The 19,668-nt window shown below is 43.8% G+C and overlaps 1 protein-coding gene across 1 annotated transcript in view; it reads left to right on the plus strand.

Annotated features, from left to right (window-relative positions):
- Nucleotides 1-19,668, plus strand: part of LOC119436756 (uncharacterized) — a 150,969-nt gene that overhangs the window by 59,525 nt on the left and 71,776 nt on the right. Inside the window, exons 30-35 of the mRNA XM_037703749.2 lie at nt 3,600-3,908; nt 6,940-7,148; nt 9,187-9,307; nt 10,596-10,683; nt 10,774-10,871; nt 16,149-16,334. Coding sequence (XP_037559677.2) covers nt 3,600-3,908; nt 6,940-7,148; nt 9,187-9,307; nt 10,596-10,683; nt 10,774-10,871; nt 16,149-16,334 — 1,011 coding nt within the window. The remainder of the gene's footprint in view (nt 1-3,599; nt 3,909-6,939; nt 7,149-9,186; nt 9,308-10,595; nt 10,684-10,773; nt 10,872-16,148; nt 16,335-19,668) is intronic.

A 19,668-nucleotide genomic window follows, 5' to 3' on the forward strand; every position in this document is an offset into this window, starting at 1 on the left:
AGTCAAGGATGTTAGCAGCGCTGGCTGAGATCCTTGTTGGTTCCAATACTAATTGCGATAGAGAAATAAAGAGCAGAGATCAAGAAAGTGATTACTTTGCGAAGAAAAGGGATAACAGCGCGGAGGATCAGTAGTCCAGCATATGTTGGGAGGTTGAAATCTCCCAATAATATAATGGGGTTTGAAGGATGCCGCAAAGTAAGTGTGTTAAGCACATTGTGAAGCTCAGCGGTGAAAATGGGTGGGTAGGAGGGAGGGCGGTAGCAAACAAAGATCGTAATTTTACGATGACCGATATCAACGCAAGCACACACAGCTTCCAGGTTACAGTGAATGTGGACTTCATGACACTGCAAGGACTTTGAAATAGCGCGTAGTACGCCTCCGCCTTGGCGAGCAGTGCGATCGCAATGGAAGATACGAAAACGAGACAGGTCAAAGATTTCACAATCTTGTACTTGAGGTTGTAGCCACGTTTCGGTTAATGCAATAATACCAGCATCACAGCTATCGACGAGCGAGTCAAGTTTCTCGCGCTTGCTAATCACATTTCTGGCGTTAGCAACAAGCACCGAGGCTTGTGCTGTTAAAGATATATCATTGCCCCTCGCGCGTTCCTACATAGCAGGGTGATGACGCGTGCGTGATCTGGAACAGCACTTTAAACGTCTTAACGCTGTCACTTGTTGGATCATACATGAAACATTTCCTATCAATGAAAAGCTTGTTACAACGTAGTTTAAATGAGGGGGAATCAGGCTGGTTTTTACCAAATTCGAGAGGCTATTTCCTAGCGAGCCTTGTCGCAGGCGAGTAGTCTTCAGATACTGAAAAGTTGATACATTTCAGCTTGCCGCGCGGAGAAAGCAAGCTCTCCTTAATTTTAAAGTTCGATAGTTTCATTATAACCGGGCGGCACTTCGTGTTCTAAAAACTCCCAATTCGGTGCGCCCGTTCAACTGACTTTGGTGGTAAGGCACTTCCCATCGCAGAGGATAGAGCATCCAGCGCTTTCTGTTCAGTTTGCAGCCATGATTCACGGGAACCGGGTATGCCGTAAAAAATCAAGTTATTACGCCTTGATCTGTCCTCCAAGTCATCCAAGCCCGAGGCAATGGTGTCCTGCTGCTTTTCCAACGACTCAGCGCTCTTTTGAATTATGGCGAAATCATTGCAAACAATGTCTACTGCATCAGATTTACTTTCAAGTGATTCAAGGCGGCGGAAAATATCGGTTAGCTTGCTTTCAATTGCGTTTTGGCTAGTTTTCAGAACCTTCATATCCGATTTCAACTCAGACTGACCTTTAGCAAGCTCGACTGTCGTCTTCTTTATGTCTTTAAGCATTGAGAAGACGGTGCTCATCTGATTAGACGGGGTTCGGAAACACTACTCGAGGCAGGGGCATCCTCAGCTGACTTCTGCACCTTTGGAGGCCCCGGGTTTTCCTCGACATCACCGCATTGCAACAACAACAGCACTACGTCGAGGCAATTGCACACAGTAGCATGTAAGACAAGTCGGCATGGGAGCAGCAAAAGGGAGCGATTGTCACTCCGTTTAGCATGCAGAGCCAAAATGTTACGCACCTGCGGATCGAAGAAAAGTTGCGCACGAGGCATTGTGCAACGATTGCTGCTCACATGTCCACTCTTGTGTAGTAATCATTTATATTTCTTCATTGGGTCTGTCTGAACAACCCGTTGACATATAAAATAACATCTGGACGAAATATAAAATTCACATGCTAATTATATCATCATCCGATTATCAGCCTATATTTATGTCCACTGCAGGACGAAGGCCTCTTAATTCCTGCGTTCTCCAATTACACCTGTCTTGCGCTAGCTGATTCCAACTAGCCCCTGCAAATTTCCTAATTTCATCACCCTACCTAGTTTTCTGCCGTCCTCGACTGCGCTTCCATTGACTTGGCACCAATTCTGTAACTCTAATGGTCCACCGGTTATCTATCCTATGCATCACATGGCCTGCCCAGCTTCATTTTTTTCTCGCAATGTCAACTAGAATATCGGCTATCCCAGTTTATTCTCTGATCCACACCGCTCTCTTCCTTCTCTTAACGTTACGATTAACATTTTTTGCTCCAACGCTCTCTGCGCGATCCTTAACTTGTTATCGAGCATCTTTGTTAACGTCTAAATGTCTGCCCCATATGTTAGCACCGGTGGAATGCATGATTGTAGACGTTTCTTACCAGCGACAGTTTTAAGCTCCCAGCCACGATTTGGTAATGCCTGTCGTAGGCACTCCAACCCATTTTTATTCTTCTGTAAATTTCCTTCTCCTGATCAGGGTCACCTGTGAGTCCCCTGAGCTAATAATATACGAACTCTTAACAGCTCTCTAGCGCTCTAGCGCTAACAGCTCTCTAGTCTACTAGCTCTTAAAGTTCTGTTTCCGTTTATGCCCTCCTTACGCAATGCTCCTACGGGGGCCTGTAAGGTCTTTGTAAATAAAAAATAAAAATAAAAATAAAAAATACTTCTACGCCGAAGTCACGTCTAAAGCTTTGAAAACGCACTCGTGATACAGAACAGATCGTGCTCAGAGATGTAACGAAGATACGCACTGGGGGCAGCCTTGTAAACGGTAATTAGCCCGAATAATTCCATAATAAGCGAGATGATTTAGATGTGTGGTCAACCCTGCATATTCATTGTTCATTCGCCTCTCCATCACGGCATTCCGAACCAATAGCCTTCTTGCTGAGCGACGTGATCAGAACATCGGTTGCTAGGGCGGCCATAAGTGCCCACTTCTGCCTTTTTTTCCCCTTTTACGTCGTAGTTACCTGCTCGCTTTGTCTTTCTAAAGATTCCTCCGCTCCCACGAAGCGCTCACGTCATTTGACTTCCTCATTAGCCTGCGTAGTTGTCACGGTTACGCGGCACGACCTGTGCCCTTCGGATTGCCCGTGGCGCTGCCGAATGCAAAATACTCACAGAACAACACGCGTAGATTGGCGTAGCTGCGGCCAAGCGTGCAGTGGCGGCCTTTACGGCGGCGTTTTATTTACTCCGCGGCGCTCCACGCTCCGTGGACGGCATTCCAGTCCCTTGCGGTGCCTCTCGGTGGTATGCTCAACCTCCTCGCCTCCCTGTCTTGTGCGTGCGCCCAAGTTTATTCTCAATACGCGCGAAGAAGAGTCCTTGTTTCTTCGGCGTTCTTTATAGTTCCCGTCCTGCTCGTCTTCCTCATCGCTGCTCTCACGTGTTTCGCCCCCTCTATCTATCTGAGCGCAGCATAATCTGCGCTCAACGGAGCGTGCACGACGATGCACTGTTCCGAGTCGGAGATCCGATGATGCGGACAACTCGACACCGGAGGCCCGCTTGGGCGGTACGCTGTACCTACTGGCGGGTCGTTAAGTTACAGCTGTCTGCATACGCTGGCCTTAGCCTCTCTTTTGTCTAAAACCAGTGTGTCCACGCAGCTCGAAGGCACTTGCTGTCCGAGTGCGCGTTGTTTAGACAACGTAAAGGACATGTCAGCTTGCTCGTCCGGCGGACGTGCTGCATGGTAGATTTAGGAAGCGCTCGCCCAGCGCACGGATAGAGAGAGCGGTGTATAATAAGCAGCAAGCACGATGAACTGGATAGGCAGCAACAGGCTACCGCTGCTTGGATATGTGGTCGTCCACCTTGTCTCTGCCGCTGAAGGCGTCTATGAGACCACAACTATCGTGGCTGGAGCACCAACGGCCAGCGAGGTACCCACGCGTAGCTTCGAGGCCGATATGGACGATGCCCTCACTCTGCTTTCCCGGAAAGCACTACCACTGGTCTCGGAGTTGTTGACGAGTGGGGAGCTCGGCGCTGCCTGTTCCTCGAGTCTCATCAAGCTCTTCCTGCATCTAAGGCTCAAGGAACCATGGGCGATCCGCAGTGAGTACATCTGTGGGTCGGCTCCAAGCGTGATCATTGCCACTGAAGTAAACTATCAACGAAAGTTGGCAATTCACTTCAGTGGGAAAGTCAGCAAAAGCATAGTCGTTTGTGACATTGTTGCTCTTGAAAAGGCTAGTCATTAAGTTTTTGTCGAGCTACGACGGAAACAAGAACCTCGGGTGCCCAAACTATCATCAGAACATAAGGCGAAATTGGTTCTGACCTTTGTGTCTTTCATGCAATGCATATGCAACATGAAGTAGAGGACCTGTTTCTGTCTCAGTGAGGCTGCTATACTTTTGAAACTATACTGCTTGTATTGAAACAGCTTTGCAGGCGAATTGAACGGTAACGCATCGTAGCGTTGACCTCTTTCTTTTAAATATTTTGTGAACTATTTCGCATCGTTTCTATTCTACATGCGTGCATAGGCAATTAAACATAACCTGGTACACTCAAAACGAGGTAATGAACATCAAATTCTTGCGTGGAGATCAGCCAGTCAGTGGGGTGGTCGGAAGGTGAAAATGAAACAAAACTACATATTCTACTATTCCGCCTGTTGTCGCCAAAGAGAATATCTGAGACTTCAAAGTAAACGCCGTATTTCCGATAGCTTGAAATCGCTGATAAATATTACATTTGTTTCGTTCAATTTAGCCCCCGGTCAGCCTCTGAGATACAGCATCATGAACTGATTTGACTGAGAAAACAGCGGGAAGCTATGCTGATAAGCACTGTAGTGCAGTCGCAGTTGTGTTGCTACGTTGATTTTCAAACACCCGTATGGTGCGGTCGAGTCGAAGTTAACGTTGCGTTTAGAACTTGTGTCATGGTGTTTCTACAGCCAAGAACATCTCGATCCAGGCGAAATAGATTGTCATAGGTTCCTTTTTTGTCAAATATTGCATTAGCTCCACTAACTACTATATTTAACTTTATTTTAAAAACGTTCTTGTATAAACATCCGCGTAGCACGACCACTCTGCTTCGGGCACTAGCAGAGTGAACGTGCTCTTTTTGTTCGACGAGTACACACCTCTCGAAAATTGACTCAAATATCCGGCGATCACTTACTCCCACAAAAGGTGTATGTAGCACTCCTCTTTTTTATGTCATATTCGACTGGTCATGCGGCCGTAGCGGTGGTGAAATGGTAGAGCATGCGCCATGTATGCGGGAGGCACTAGGTTCGAATCCTGATGCCGCCGGAAAGCCACCAGTTTTTCCTAATGGGTAGAGATGTACCACGACCTGGCCCTCGGTTGTTTATATGGGTTCTCATCTTGAAACGGGGCCTTACAGAGATTTGCGAGGATGTATGGGCGCCCCTTGTCCCCACCACAGCTTTGGTGAAATAGTCAAGATACTGCCGCTGCTGTGGGAGGCAGACGAGCGCTGCCGCCGGGTACCTACCGGTAAAAAAGGCACAAGCTCGCTTCTAGCTGGCCTGGTGCTCGGCCACTACTGGAGTTCCAGACGTTTGAAAGGACACCCATCATTGGGAAGTTGGCGGCATGAGACTGCCAGACTCCCTTTTTTCAGTACACGCTTCAAGAGAAGCAGTCACATTGGTATTTTTTGCTCACAGTGTTACCAAGGCATGCTATGCCACTCTCAGTGTTTTGGCAAGTTTCTTCACGATGAGCCTCTGTGGCTGTGCTTCAAAAGTTGTGTAAGACAATAATTAGGCTGTATTGCCATAGCAGGCTGGCTACACCGTCGATGATAAGCAAGAACCATAATTAAATGCGTACATTCTTGTAGCACAGCTTTGAAGCTATATTGTACAACTTTACAGCAAGGTGGCAGCGCTCTGAAACGACCAGATGAACATGCCATTAGCGTGAACGTTGGTGAGACATGTTGAGAAAAACTTTAAATAGAACATAATCCCTCCATATATCGAATTTCGAATGTAACCAGCCTAGAATAAGGCGAAAACAAAAGCGCCAGAAATTCCGTAGCTGTTTGCTAACACAGTTGCACCGAGCTTACCAAATGGTAAGACGCGAGGCAAACAATAGCTCACGACTCATTGATCGCAGGCACACAGACGAGGACAGGGCAAAACAAAACGAGCGTGGAGCTTTATTCAGAAATATGATACGCTTATATAGTTTGTTGGTCACACCACCTCCGCGAGAAACAGCGATCCAAAATGCGTCTCATCCCACTCGGAAGTTTAAATATTGAGGCTGTAGGGTTATGCTTCTCCACCACCATTGCCTCCTGTATGCGTACAAGATTCATATGCGTATGCTTCCTGTATACTCAAGTTATTTCTCAATGACCCTGATTACCCCTCTCCCCCCTCTCCCCCCCATCTCCCCCCCCCCTCGCACCACCTCCACCTGACGCCTCCCACCTCTCCAAAAATATGATCTTATTCTCATTTGATAGAATACAAGCTTAACGTTTGTATATGTGCTCGAGCACTGGCCGTGGGCTGCCATTTCGTTTAGCGTGCGGGTGGATAGATAACGCAACCTGTTGATGCCAAATGGCAATCCATGAGTGCATATAAGATGGTGTCACGTACCACCAAACAGCCATTCTTGTATGCTTTCTGACTTGCATTCAAAAAGTAGTTGATCATTATTCTATGTAAGGCCCTTATATATATATATATATATATATATATATATATATATATATATATATATATATATATATAGTTGTTGGGTCTGAAGATGATGATGAACCCATTTTGTTTTTCAATCGCTTCATATGATTACTGGAATGCTTGGTTGAAACTAAGATAACGTGGCATACGTGACCCGACCTTAGAGTGCTTAAATGCAGTTTCTTTACGGCAAACCAGTGCAATGTGACGTGGGCTTATACGCAAGTGCAAGTGCAAGGGCTGCTGGAGCTATATGCGACTGTCTAATCAGCAACGTGTTTTATACGGACAGGGCGTCTAGCGCTCTAGCGAAGTACTATTGGTTTCTTTGCAATTCGTGTCACTCAACGATCATCATGAAAAGCATAAACTTTTATTGTTACCACGCACGCGTTCTTTTAGTGGTGACCGCCAATGGCCTGGTGCCGACCAACCTGCTCGAGGGCAGTCTGGTGAGCTTGGGAGGCTACGAGCAGTGTCTGAAGACCCGCTTTTATGACTACCAGGGCGAGCTACTCTTCAAAGGACGCTACTGCTCGCTCTTTGCCCAAATGCCCAAGGATGCCATGCGCAGCCTCGTGGAGCGCTTCCAAACCGCCGGCATGCTACGCGTGAGTTCAACTCCACAAGCGACTGCGAAAGATGGATCGTGGGATTAGCAGTAGGAAGTCATTCGTGAGAGAGCCCCCGGTTCGAAAGCCACAGGCAACCAAAAGAATCAGATCAATAACCACAGTGTTTCAACTAATCAGAAACGCGCTAGCTTATGTGATGCCAAGGGGAGTATTGTAAGAAATCAGACTAGAGGCAGCTACATTGTCAAGTGGGATTGATCTGAAGCCCCGGCTGCTCTTTTAAAAAATTTTTGGCTTGCCTCACTAGAAGAAATATATGAAAAGTTGCAAGTTTCCAATGCATAATTGATAAGAGAAACCCACGCGAAAGCCTTGTAGGAACAACCTATTTCTCGCAACGTTTGGTTTAAATTCCATTCCACATTATTGCTCCAGACAAGTAGAAAAATTTGGAAAGGACACCCGGACACAAAGCTGTTTCACGACAGCATGACTAGGTCTGGCCAACCTGAGATTATATTTAAGTTTTGAAACGTCATCTATAGATGCGGCGTGGCGATGCAAGCTCACGGCTAACAAACGGTGCTAACACAATAAATGACGGCAAAGTGAATGGCTCAAACAGGCGTAATTTATCAAGTCACTTTATTTAACCCCCCAAACCCAACGTATCATATTAACAGTGGAGCTGTTTAAGCCGGCCGTAAATCTGTGACGCGTAAACAAAAAATGTGGGCCGATCCTGGCGGTAGTGCAGAAAGGGTCCAAGCGCAATGGCACATACCCTTGTGAACTAGCGAAGCTGAGCCTGGATAAGTCTAGCTAAGCATGATTGTGACTACTTAAGCTTAGTCAGTGATCAATAGTTAGTCAATAGCCAATCAATAATTAATCGATAATCGATCAATAATCAATAAATTCCGGAAAATGCTGGGAATGATTTGGTAGTGCTTATCTAACCCAAAAACGGGGCCAATACCTTGCGATAGTCAATGGATAGCCAATCAATAGCTAATTGATAATCGACAAATAATCAGTCAATTCCGAGAAATGCTAGGGATGACCTGGTAGTGCTTAGCCTAGCCCAAATACGTGGCCAATACCTTGCGATATCCAATTGATAGCCAATAAATAGCTAATCGATAATCGATCAGTACTCAATAAATTCCTGAATATGCTGGGGATAAATTGATAGGGCTTAGCCTAGCACAAAAGCCAGGACTAGCTAGGTGCCCACCAGCTGCGCTGTCTCTTTAGCACTCTGCCTCCACTGCAAGTTACGCTAATTTTTTTATACGCTGAATTTGATGCCTAAAAATTCAGATTTAAGGGCTAATGACCTAATATAGAGCCAGTACTAGTGTTTTTGATATGCTGGAGGGATTTTTCAGTTATGAACAGTTCAGCAAATCAATTAAAAATTAAGCGATTACTGTACAGATTAATCTTTACTGAATTATCATTTCGCTGTTTTCTTTGTACTAATATACATATACTCTCCATGGCCAGAAATAAATGTGAACGCGCTGTTTTAGTCTTCTTTGATGTGGAATGATGTTTGGGCTTTGTGGGGTTAAGATAGCCAGAAATATTCTAAACGAAAATGTGGGCAAGGTAAGTGAACGTACTGTTTAATACATGCTTTCTATTTATTATGTTGGGCTGGAAGTTATTCTTGGAAATAAAGAAATATCTAAGATATCCTGATCATCACGACGCAGTCTTATACAGGGGGAAAACACCCTTACGTGAGGATTTACGAGTACTTCGCTGCGTATTGCCAAGTTTTTATTTTTTTAGAATCCTTGTCAATGACAGTTGAATTCCAGTTGTCGACACAAATTTACGGAGGTTTCATTTTGTTATGAATGTTTGTCATTGCCTGTGCCCGTTCCAATGGACCATTCTTTCGCATGGGCGACTTTATGAGTCTGAGATACTGTTGGTTTGAGGATCTTGAAAGATCAAATATTTTGAATGCATAGAACCACTCTCAACAATTTGTGATACGGCGGAGATCCACTTTGACTGTTTTACGCTTCATAAATTTTTTTTTTCAATCAAACATACGCAGGGGCGGAAGGATCCACTGACTGCGACTATGGGCACCGGTTTTCACAGCATCGACTTTAGAGTTGGGATATGCCTGCCCTCACTGTGCTCACGCTTTGAAATAGATTATCTCTTTAGTTCAAGTAAGCACGTTTCTTCCTATGCTATTATTTTGCATGTCTACGCACTTCAGCACGATTATTCCTCCGCAATCGCTGAGATGGAAATACAGTTATGACTAGAATGCCTGTTGTTCGAGTTTTTATTGCTTCACCACATTGTTCATGGGGATGTTCAGGCTCTTCTAAAGAGTTACTATATGGCGTTCCATTTCCATTTATTGCTGTTGCCAGTAGTTACCGGCCTGAAAACGGCATACAGTATACAGTGTTTCGCGAACGGGGCATGCAGTGCGACAGAAAAGACGGGAACACCGCGCCGTGTTCTCGTTTTTTCTGTTATCTTGCGTGCTGTCAGTGCGTCATTCTAAAAGCGAGATTTTTCTCCGCCTATACAGACAATCCAGCACTTACCTGAGCGGTCACAGTTCTTGAAAGATGTAGTGTAACGCTATCGACTTATGACGAAATTTCTTGTAACGAACTGCACTGCCTACCTATATAGAATGGTCATCTAGTATAGAATTTTGAAAAACTGAGGCAGTGATTGGAGGAGTGATTTGCCAGGGACATTTCGGATCCAAAGGACACATTCTAACTGATGAAAGAGCGTCTTCTTGAAAAACCGGGCCGTCAGTTTTTTTTCTTCTTTGTATAACTATTCGCGCTGTGTTTCACGAAGTGAAGGTGAATTCTGAGTTGGGTTTGGTGGCTCCTAATAGGCCAGCTCTGCAACCACACTCGCAAAGTTACGCAACTTGGGAAATACTATGTACTTGGCCTCAGCAAAAGTAAAGACGCGAAAAAGTGTTATGCGTTTGTAATTAAAGTGGTGGTTCGAGAGCTCAATGTCCGAAAATTTTAAGGAAAAATATTGAAAATTGTATCGCGCTGGGAGTGACGAACACACTGCATACTTCTAGTAAAAAAAAGAAAGAAAGAAATATCACTTAATTACACACGTGAATGTTAGCGTGCGATGTAAAAATAAATATATTATGCATGCTTGAGTACAAGAATCTCAACTCTGGCTTCATGTGCAATTTTATCAACCTATGTCGCATAATTAACAAATATGCCCACTTCCCCAAAACTCAGGCTACAAATTTTACGGAAATGAATATGTGTGTAGCTACGCGCATACATGTTCAAAGCGTGTAGAATGCAGTGAACAGTGCTCGGAATCATCGCTTTGTCCTTTTCCTGTCAATCCGCACCCACCCGCTCCCTCCCACCCTACCCCTTCCCCTATTCCTCCTTTTTCCCCCTCCCTTGAATAATCAATAAAGTTATTCCATCCATCCATCCACAGTTATGAAGCTATACGGAGTGAATGCCACGGTTCGCGGGTGCAGAACTGATGATCCAAAGTCCTTAACTATGCTGCAGGCCTGCTGCATGTAAGTTCCTCAATGAGAATTCTTTCGGTCCACGCAACTTGCCTTTGCCTCCGCTATTTACTGTCTCAACACGTCGTTTACCTCTTTCAGCGCGCTCTTCTGCTCTCTAGCACTACTTTTATGCGTTGGAACAATCGCAGAGTGGTATTTGAAGCCATTAGGTCCCACGAAACCCAGTAAAAAGTCTGGTAAGTACGCAACGATAAGGTGTAGAAGGACTTTGAGTGTCTAGTTTTTTTATTACATTCACACACTCTTAGAAAATGGTCGCGTCAGTTACTAACCAAAAGCTCGCAACTGCTTGCGCAAAGTTAACTAAGATTCTAGTAAGGGAAGTTAGTAACGGCGCCGGTTGTTGCATTTACTACTCAAAGGATGTGGTGCCATTCGGCTAGAACAGGTACTCAGTGTACAAACCATGAATATTAATGACACCGGTCTAGTGTCATCTGCTACCCAATTAAGTGGGCGGTGCATTTTCGTTTACAAGCGGGGCTTCCATTGCCAAGAAATAATTGCGTGGCTTTGCTTCTAGAAGTTATTATAAACACATATGGGAAAAAGGGAGGACCGCATTACCACCCAATTTAATGATATTTATAACTGAATAAAGTAATGACACCTAAGGGTTATAACAGGAACTTGAGGTTGCGAGTAATAAACAGCACTCTACCGAAAGGAACAAATGACAAAGGAGTGCAAATGCATTCTAGAATACAACAATCAGAATACTACGCGTCATTTTTCACAAAACTCTCTTACGTGTACATATAGCCATAACCTTTAAGAGCAGATGCTGCACCGGTTCGCACCTATATATTTGGATGAACAAACAAAAATATTAATCTATATTTGTATAACGTACAGTCTGCAAATGTGTGCACCACAACGCAGCAACTATTAATCCAACATAATGACAGAAACTATGGTTTATCTAAACATCGCACCAAGGCCGCCACTACACAGCATAATAGACCACCAGTGACGGCGATATTACCTTTTACTAACTAGTCTGTGAAACGTAGAACTGCTTAGTAAAGGGAACACTTACTATTTGGAGATTACTAGTTGGGAGAGTATCATATTTGTGGAATACGAATTGAACACGAGCAGTAAGTATCAAATTTCCCCTCGAATATCGAATAGTGGAATTGTGCTATCTGCCACAGTAAACTTTTGAAAATTTGGTGCAGCTAGTGAAAACACCCTGTATGAGGTATCCCGGCTAACTTTAGCGAAGTGGTAAAAAAAGAAGAAAAAAAAAATAAAAAACTAAGACCTATGGTGTTCAGTCGTCAGAGCTCTGACGACCGCGGTGCGTAAGTCCAATAACACTAAATAAATGTCGCTGAAAATATATGAGAAGTTGCGACAAGAAAAAAAAAAAAGAGCTGCTGAAGGACTTGTACGGTATAGACACGTGTAAAAGAGCCAGTTCTAAAGAAAACATCACTGGTTGTAGCCAACAAAATAAAACTACCACACGACTAGATCGCACTTTCATAATATTGCACTAGATTGCAGTACACTTTCATAATATACATGTAGCCTAATGTCGATATTTAATCATATGATAGGAATCCGCGGCCGTTCAGGCGAGGCACATCGGCGACTATTCATTCCTTCTTGCGAACATCAGAAGCACATTAAGGAAGCGTGATACCTAATCATGTTTGATGGACACGTGCGTAGTTAATATTGTTGTTTTAACCGAGATTTTATTGTAAAGTAAAGTCAAGAATTGTGAAGCCTTTTCTTGTGAAAAGAAATATACAGTGTACAGACATGACCAAAGTGAGCGATCAGGGGGCGGTATTTTGATTGCCGTTTCTAAAGGCATACATTCTTACATTGTCCCGATCCAATAGCTTGAATTTCTCCGTACATGCGTTACCTTAAAGCATCACGATGTCATTGTTTGTGCATGTTATCGGCCTCCGCTTTCTGCCACCACATTCTGTGATGAACTCTACGATGGTCTGAACAAAGTTGTGTCTAGACACCTGAAAGCGCCAATTTTTCTGATGGGTGATTTCAATTTTTCAGGTATTGTAACTACTAATTGTAACTACCCTATTGTAACTACTAATTCATTCGAGTGTTTAGCTTTCATTGACCTCTGTTCTACATTTAACATTTCTCAGCTCGTAAAAGAACCAACTCGCGTTACCCCCTCATGCGCAAATGTGCACGACCTTGTGCGCAACAACTATCCTGATTCTGTCTCTTCCCTAGCCCTACTGCCAGGTCTAAGTGATCATCTTACAATCCACTTTACTACGCCCTCGCGCTCGCACCGCACTTCAAAGCAGTCAAAAATAATCCTCGATTACGGGAGAGCAGACTTCCAAGCCATTAATACTGCTTTGTAAAGTTTGTTGAGTTCTTTCCGCAGTTCTGGAAACGCACAGTGCATGAGAACTGGCGGTTATTTCAAACCGCAAGTCAAAGCGCTCATTGATAAATATTTCCGCTGCGACGAACACCTAGCAAGAGACGTTCGCCCTGGTTCAACCTATCCTTAAAAGGCCTACTAAGCAAGAAAAAGCGCATGTTCTGCCACTGCAAGAAACTTATCACTGACAGAGCAAGGTTGGCTTATCAATCTACTGCTGCGGAGTATAAACGTGCTCTCATCGGTGCTAAACAGAATTATTTTCATTCACCCCTTCCTTCTTTACTTACTTCAAATCCACGCAAATTTTGGAATGTTACCGGCATGCGCGAATCTGGTGAAGTTCGCTTGAAGAATGATCGAGGATTCTTTGTCCCAAATAAAAGGTGCTGTATCCTACTCAATAACACATTTTCATCATCTCTTTCACATGTTGCACCAATAACCGTTCCTATTATTTCTGCACCTGACTTCTTACAAATGGACCCTATTCTTATCGACTGGATAGGCATTTCTAAACTCATTCAAGTTGCGAAAATTTGATCGTCAGCCGGTACCGATGGTATTAACTATAAGTTTTTGAAAAGCACCCAGACTTGTTCATCTATTATACTGTCGTATGTTTTTTCGCAGTCATTGGAGAGTGCCACGTTGCCGGACTACTGGAAGGTGGGAAAGGTGGTTCCGGTGCATAAATCTGGTGATATTCATAGCCCCCACAACTACAGACCTATTTAATTAACGTCAGTTCCATGGAAGCTGCTTGAACGTATAATATATTCTAACCTAATGTCGAATCTCGAATTGAACTGTTTCTTCACACCTAATCAGCATGGTTTTCGAGAACACCCCTCCTGCGAAACTCATCTGCTCGCGTTTGCCAATGATTTGTATTCCATTTTGGATTGTTCATCATTTGTGGATTGCATTTTTTTTTAGATTTTGCGAAGGCATTTGATACTGTGTCACATCAACTACTACTTTTCAAGCTTAGTAAACTAAATTTTGATACTGATCTGATGAAGTGGATCGAGTTCTTTTTGCAAGGTCATACCCAGTACGGTACAATTAATGACTGTGACTCACCTACTGCCCCATAACATCCGGAGTTCCACAAGGCTCCGTACTAGGTCCTCTGTTTTTTCGAAGTTATATTAACAATCTTACTTATTCCATTCACTCACAAATTAGACTCTACGCTGATGATTGCGTATTATATAGACAAATATCTAAACCTTCTGATGCAGCCACTCTTCAATCTGATCTGGATAACATCTCCAGTTGGTGTCCCAACTGGTCCATGAAACTAAATATTAGTAAGTGCAAAGCAATGAGAATAACGCGGACGCCTAACCAGTCTTCGTGCACCTACTTCCTTAATAACTCTCCTTAACTTCAGTCTCTGTTTATAAGTATGTTGGCGTATAAATTATTGACAACCTATCGTGGAAAACGCACGTCGAACATATCACTAATAATGCTAGCCGAACACTTGGTTTCCTTCGCCGTAATAAATAAATAAATAAATAAATAAATAAATAAATAAATAAATAAATAAATAAATAAATAAATAAATAAATAAATAAATAAATAAATAAATAAATAAATAAGTTTTCCCTGGCTTATGTGTCCCTAAAGCTACTTCTATATAATCCTCTTGTGCGCCCGAAACTAGAGTATGCCTCTTCCGTTTGGGATCCTCACACCAAATCACTCATACAAGTCCTCGAATTGATCCAAAATCGCTCTGTTCGTTTTATACTTTCGAATTATTCCAGTTCAGCCAGTGTAACGCTTATGAAGAAAACATTAGATCTTCCTGACCTTTCCTTACGCCGTCGTAATTCTCGTTTATGCCTCTTTCACAAAATATATTTCACAAAATTAAACTCTGAAGCAATCACTTTTTATTACTCCCACTTATTTTTCATCCCGCAAGGACCACCGGTTCAAAGTTGGCGTGCCAGGCTGCAGGACTAATCTTTATTTTGATTCGTTTGTTCCGGACACTAACGCGGACTGGAACCACCTTCCTGCCTCCGTCGTCTCCATCGCAGTACCTGAAGCCTTCAAGTCCGCTGTATATGATCATCTCCATTAATCTGCCTACTACACATGTATTCTTGTCTATTACCCACTCCTCTCTGTAACGCCGAACGGTCCTGAGAGTAAATAGATAAAATGAAATGAAATACAATAATTATAATCTTGCACGTATGAAGGAAATTTCAAGACAGTTCAATTATTAACAAACAGCTGCGTCCGCTAGACGATGTCTATTTGAGAGTTCACAATAAATGCGACGCGTACATGTAGTCAAGGGATAGTTGTCCCAATGCAACTCTTTCTGACTAAAAACTAATAATTACTTCCTTAATTACAAGTGCTACGGTGCATTGTACTGCACAGTTTAAGGCTGTAGCTTGGCGGTGCTAGCCCATTTAGAAGGAATGACAATACTTGCGTTGAATTCATGACATTTTCTAAAGAAACAAGTGCAGGATCCGACGGGGGCGTTATTTAAGCGGGGCCAATATGGAAACACTGGAGCTTATAGCGGCTTACCCAGGCCAGATAAAACAAAACAAACTAGCACGGCTGATGTGCGCACCAGTCAAATCAGTGGATGCACATCTGAATATGTCATGCGTCCTTGAATGCAGTTTGAATGCGTGATAAATCAAAGCAAAGGCTCAGTTCGAAGCCTGATACTCTGAAACACACTCCCCGTTAAGTTACGTCACATACTCTCCGGTACACACTGCCCGGACGCCGTATTATAGCATAACTTTACATGTAAATGTCATTGAATAAAGTTACCAGCTAACTAATTAAAATACAACTATTTCCTAATTAAATTTAATAATGTCCGCGCTTAATGTGTCCGTACAATGAATCATAAAACTCCAGTTCGCTTAGAGACTGTCATTTTTACTCATGAAAACGTCTTTAACAAGCGCCATGCTGCTGTGTGTGTACTATGTTCGTCATAGTATTGGTGTTAAGCTTGTCAATAATTGCTCTCTGTGCACAGAAACAAGGTATGCTTTTATAAGCTTTTCGCTTTCAGAAGCTTATCTCGTCAAGGTTTTGTGCTGGTTCTCTGTCATTTCGAACACCCAACGCCTCTTCAATGTCAGCCAATATGAAGGAACACCACGCGAGAATTTGCTCTTCTTCAGCGGAGCCAAGTTGATCCTGTGCTTCTGGGTGGTCTTCTTTCACTCCTACACGCTGATTCAACCCGAGTTCTACCGTAAGCTGTGTTTATCTTTTGCACCTCTAAAGCCTGTTTCAAATAAAAGCGATTTTTGCCCAAAAGCGGCATGGTGGCTGTCGCCGAAACTGAAAACCCCACCAATTTCGCTGCGATCACGATCGAAATATTTGAAAAAATTCGCTAGTGGTGAGAGCCTCTGACCAATCGTACAACGCCAGCGAGAAGTGACGAAGTGACGTGAAGAGCACGTGACAGGGGCGGTGTCAAGGCGCAGAGAAGCTGACGCGATCGAGCTGGCAACGCTTTCCTAGCAAGCGACATCTAGTGTCGAACCAACTGACGGGAACTTCCATTCGCATGGCTCTAAATTGTGCTACGTGGTATTGCATTCAAGCAAAGCATTCTTGGCGAGTTCAACCCAGTTTCCTGTAACGACTATCTGGCGACTATCTGGCCGTTCTCGTGGGCTGATCCTGAAAAATGTGCAGTATATAAATATGGCCCGATCACGAACATAGGACAGTTGAAAAATGTTGGCTGATCCCCTGAGTAATGCAGTATAAAAAATCAAAGCAGACTTAACTCCAGTTGACATCTACGTAATGCGAAGCACGCTTGGTTTGGTAGAGAATGGTTCTTATGAATCACATAATTGCTTTACAGCGAGCGGTTAATGCTTTTGCGACGTGTTGTGAACCAATGTGGATTGCAGGACATGGTTTTATTTTTATTGCGATATCAATTATATGGGCACTCCAGGGGCATTTCTGCCGTTGCCGTCGCGGTCGCCGTGATATTCCGTATGAAGTCCAAGGGCGGTAAAATCATCGCCGCGCGCCGTATGCTGTTTGTGCGAGTGAAAGCGCGCCAGAGTGAGCCGACATGGCAGCTCAATCTCGCGCGTTCAAAGGAGGAAAGTGGGGAGGAAGCGCGCTGTCTTCCGTCGCGCGCAAGGCACTCCGGGTAGGGGAGGGAGGGGGTGTTAGACTGCTGCGTATGGCGCGACCACAACGCCGTATCTTTAAAGCGATTTGCGACGGGGACAGAGTCTGTCGTGCGCTCTGTTTTCGCTGCTAAGTTCACGTTGAAGCGAGAGGCAGCACGAAGGTCAATTCACTCGCTGCTGCTGACGTGCTTCCTCATTCCAGCGTTTTGACGGCGAGTTTCCGCGGTCATCGAGTGAGATGTCTTCATGTTTGTGCGCGCGTGACAACATACTTGTTAATCTAGTTCGTAAACGAATGTTTACAAGCTTGTACGGCCAATAAAACTACTATGCTTACTTCATACAGCTGACTACTAATTTGCTATCGCAATGGATGCTTCACCTTTCGGGCGAAACTGCATCTTTTTTGTTGTTGTGACCCTCAGTGATCCAAGTTGGTGTCAAAGAGGTTCTGCACATACCCAATGGCAACCCAAAGAGCGATACCAAGAGAAAGAACTAAATGCCCATGTCCGGAAAATCTAGATCTACCTACAATAGGCTAATGGACCTGCACATATCCGCAATGCAACGGACGTTTACTGGAGGCCGCATATGATAATGTGCCCAAAAGTGAACAGAATTGAAATGTACTATTACTGAGCCTACATGGAATTAGAAAGCGCAGTGTCCTCATGCGCTATATACCGACGCACTGGCTGGCTGATGCATGCGCAGCGCATGCCTCTTGATTTTCGAAGATCGTACGACGACACGCTCTTCTACCACAACAGTGTGCGGCTTCATCATCTTGAGCAAGGAGCCCGCATAACAGCACAAACACACCGAGGTCACTGAAAACGAATCATTGGATCAATATAAAGCCATCGTTGCCATGATTGCTAACGCTGGAGCGCAGTATACTTGAAGAGGACTAATACGTTAATGTTCTTGGCATTGAGGAACTATCAGCATGAGTCTAACTCTACTTACGAACTCTTGCACGTCTTTTAAACAGCGTTTTAATTTAAGCATGTTCAAGAAAGGCCCACAGATAAGGATGCTATTCTTTCCCCGTGGCCGCATACAAAGCAGCATTTTGTATGCAAAATACCCGGAGAAATTTCGCATCCCTCACGCTTGAAAAACAATTAGATCGCCGGCCGCTGCTGCCTTAACTTTTTCGCTTTCAATACTGGGACTGGAATATTACACTTACTGTAACTGATATTGCCGATAATAAAATAATTCTTGTTGCTTAAAGCTCCCTGTGGACCCGTGAGGAAGCTCACCTTCAATAACGCGTAGTTTGTGCATTGGCGTCGAGGCTAACTAGTTAGGTAGAATTTAAATCAGACAGCGCACACAGTTCTGCATGCCGAGCCAGCATTCGAGATCACATCGAGTGTACAAGCGAAATGACTCGCAGCTTCAAAGGCGCAGTGAAGGCCAAATCTCTACAACCCTTGTCACCATCACTGTGCGAATAGCGTTTCGCCATGAACACCAGCCGTGATTAACTTTGCATGGCAGTGAATTTGCGTTTTTAAACCGCTTCATAGTATAGCATTAAATTACAGGGTTTTGATGTTTGCCTGTGCACTGATAATGAAGCCATCGATGGGAGAGCACGTGAATATAGGTGGTAGTACTTAAGTATGTGTATGCTTTCTAATAAAGTTAGTTGCGAGTAGCGCTGTCTTGTGTTCTTTCCTGCTTTCTGTCTTTGTCGTCTTCCGCTGCCCCTTGAAGATGTTCAACTAGTACCAATTTGCCCAAATTTTGATTCTTCTACAACACGATAACCTACGAAAATATTGGCTCCACGTTAATGAACCCCAAGTGGTCGAAATTATTCTGGAGTTCCCACTGTGGCATGCCTCATAATCAGATCATGGTACTGGCACGCAAAACCACAGAATTTAAGTTTTTAATAATCGCTTCAGGAACCATCGTTGCTTAACTGCCAGAACACGTATACAGGTCACCCTAAAGAAAAATACCTTATTACGAGGGCCGTAGTTAAAGTAATGATCAACTATTTCTTAGTACGCAAGTCTGAAAGCCCATTAGAATGGGAGTTTAATGGTACATAGTGCCATCTTTTTTTTTTTGCAATCATTGTTGGTCATTTGTTCATCGACAGGTTACATGATCTAGCCACCAGTACGCTAAACAAAATAATGTGTGGCGATGGAATTTCAGGTGAAAGAGTCAATTTGTGGCTCACAAATTCATAGAGGGCGTCAGCTTGTTTATGGCTGCGTGCGAATGTGGGTGATACATTTTTAGAGATGGCAATACGCCCATTGACGGTGAGCCTCGCGTTCATGTTTAGGCGTGGCGCATTTACTCGCCCAGTAGTTTAATCTGCACTTGAAGTAATATTGTCATACTGTCACCAACTTCCTGGGCAGAGTTGTAAAAATATTCATCACCACGTAT

This window comes from Dermacentor silvarum, chromosome 1 (genome assembly GCF_013339745.2).
Source record: "Dermacentor silvarum isolate Dsil-2018 chromosome 1, BIME_Dsil_1.4, whole genome shotgun sequence".
Classification (NCBI taxonomy): Eukaryota; Metazoa; Arthropoda; class Arachnida; order Ixodida; family Ixodidae; genus Dermacentor; species Dermacentor silvarum.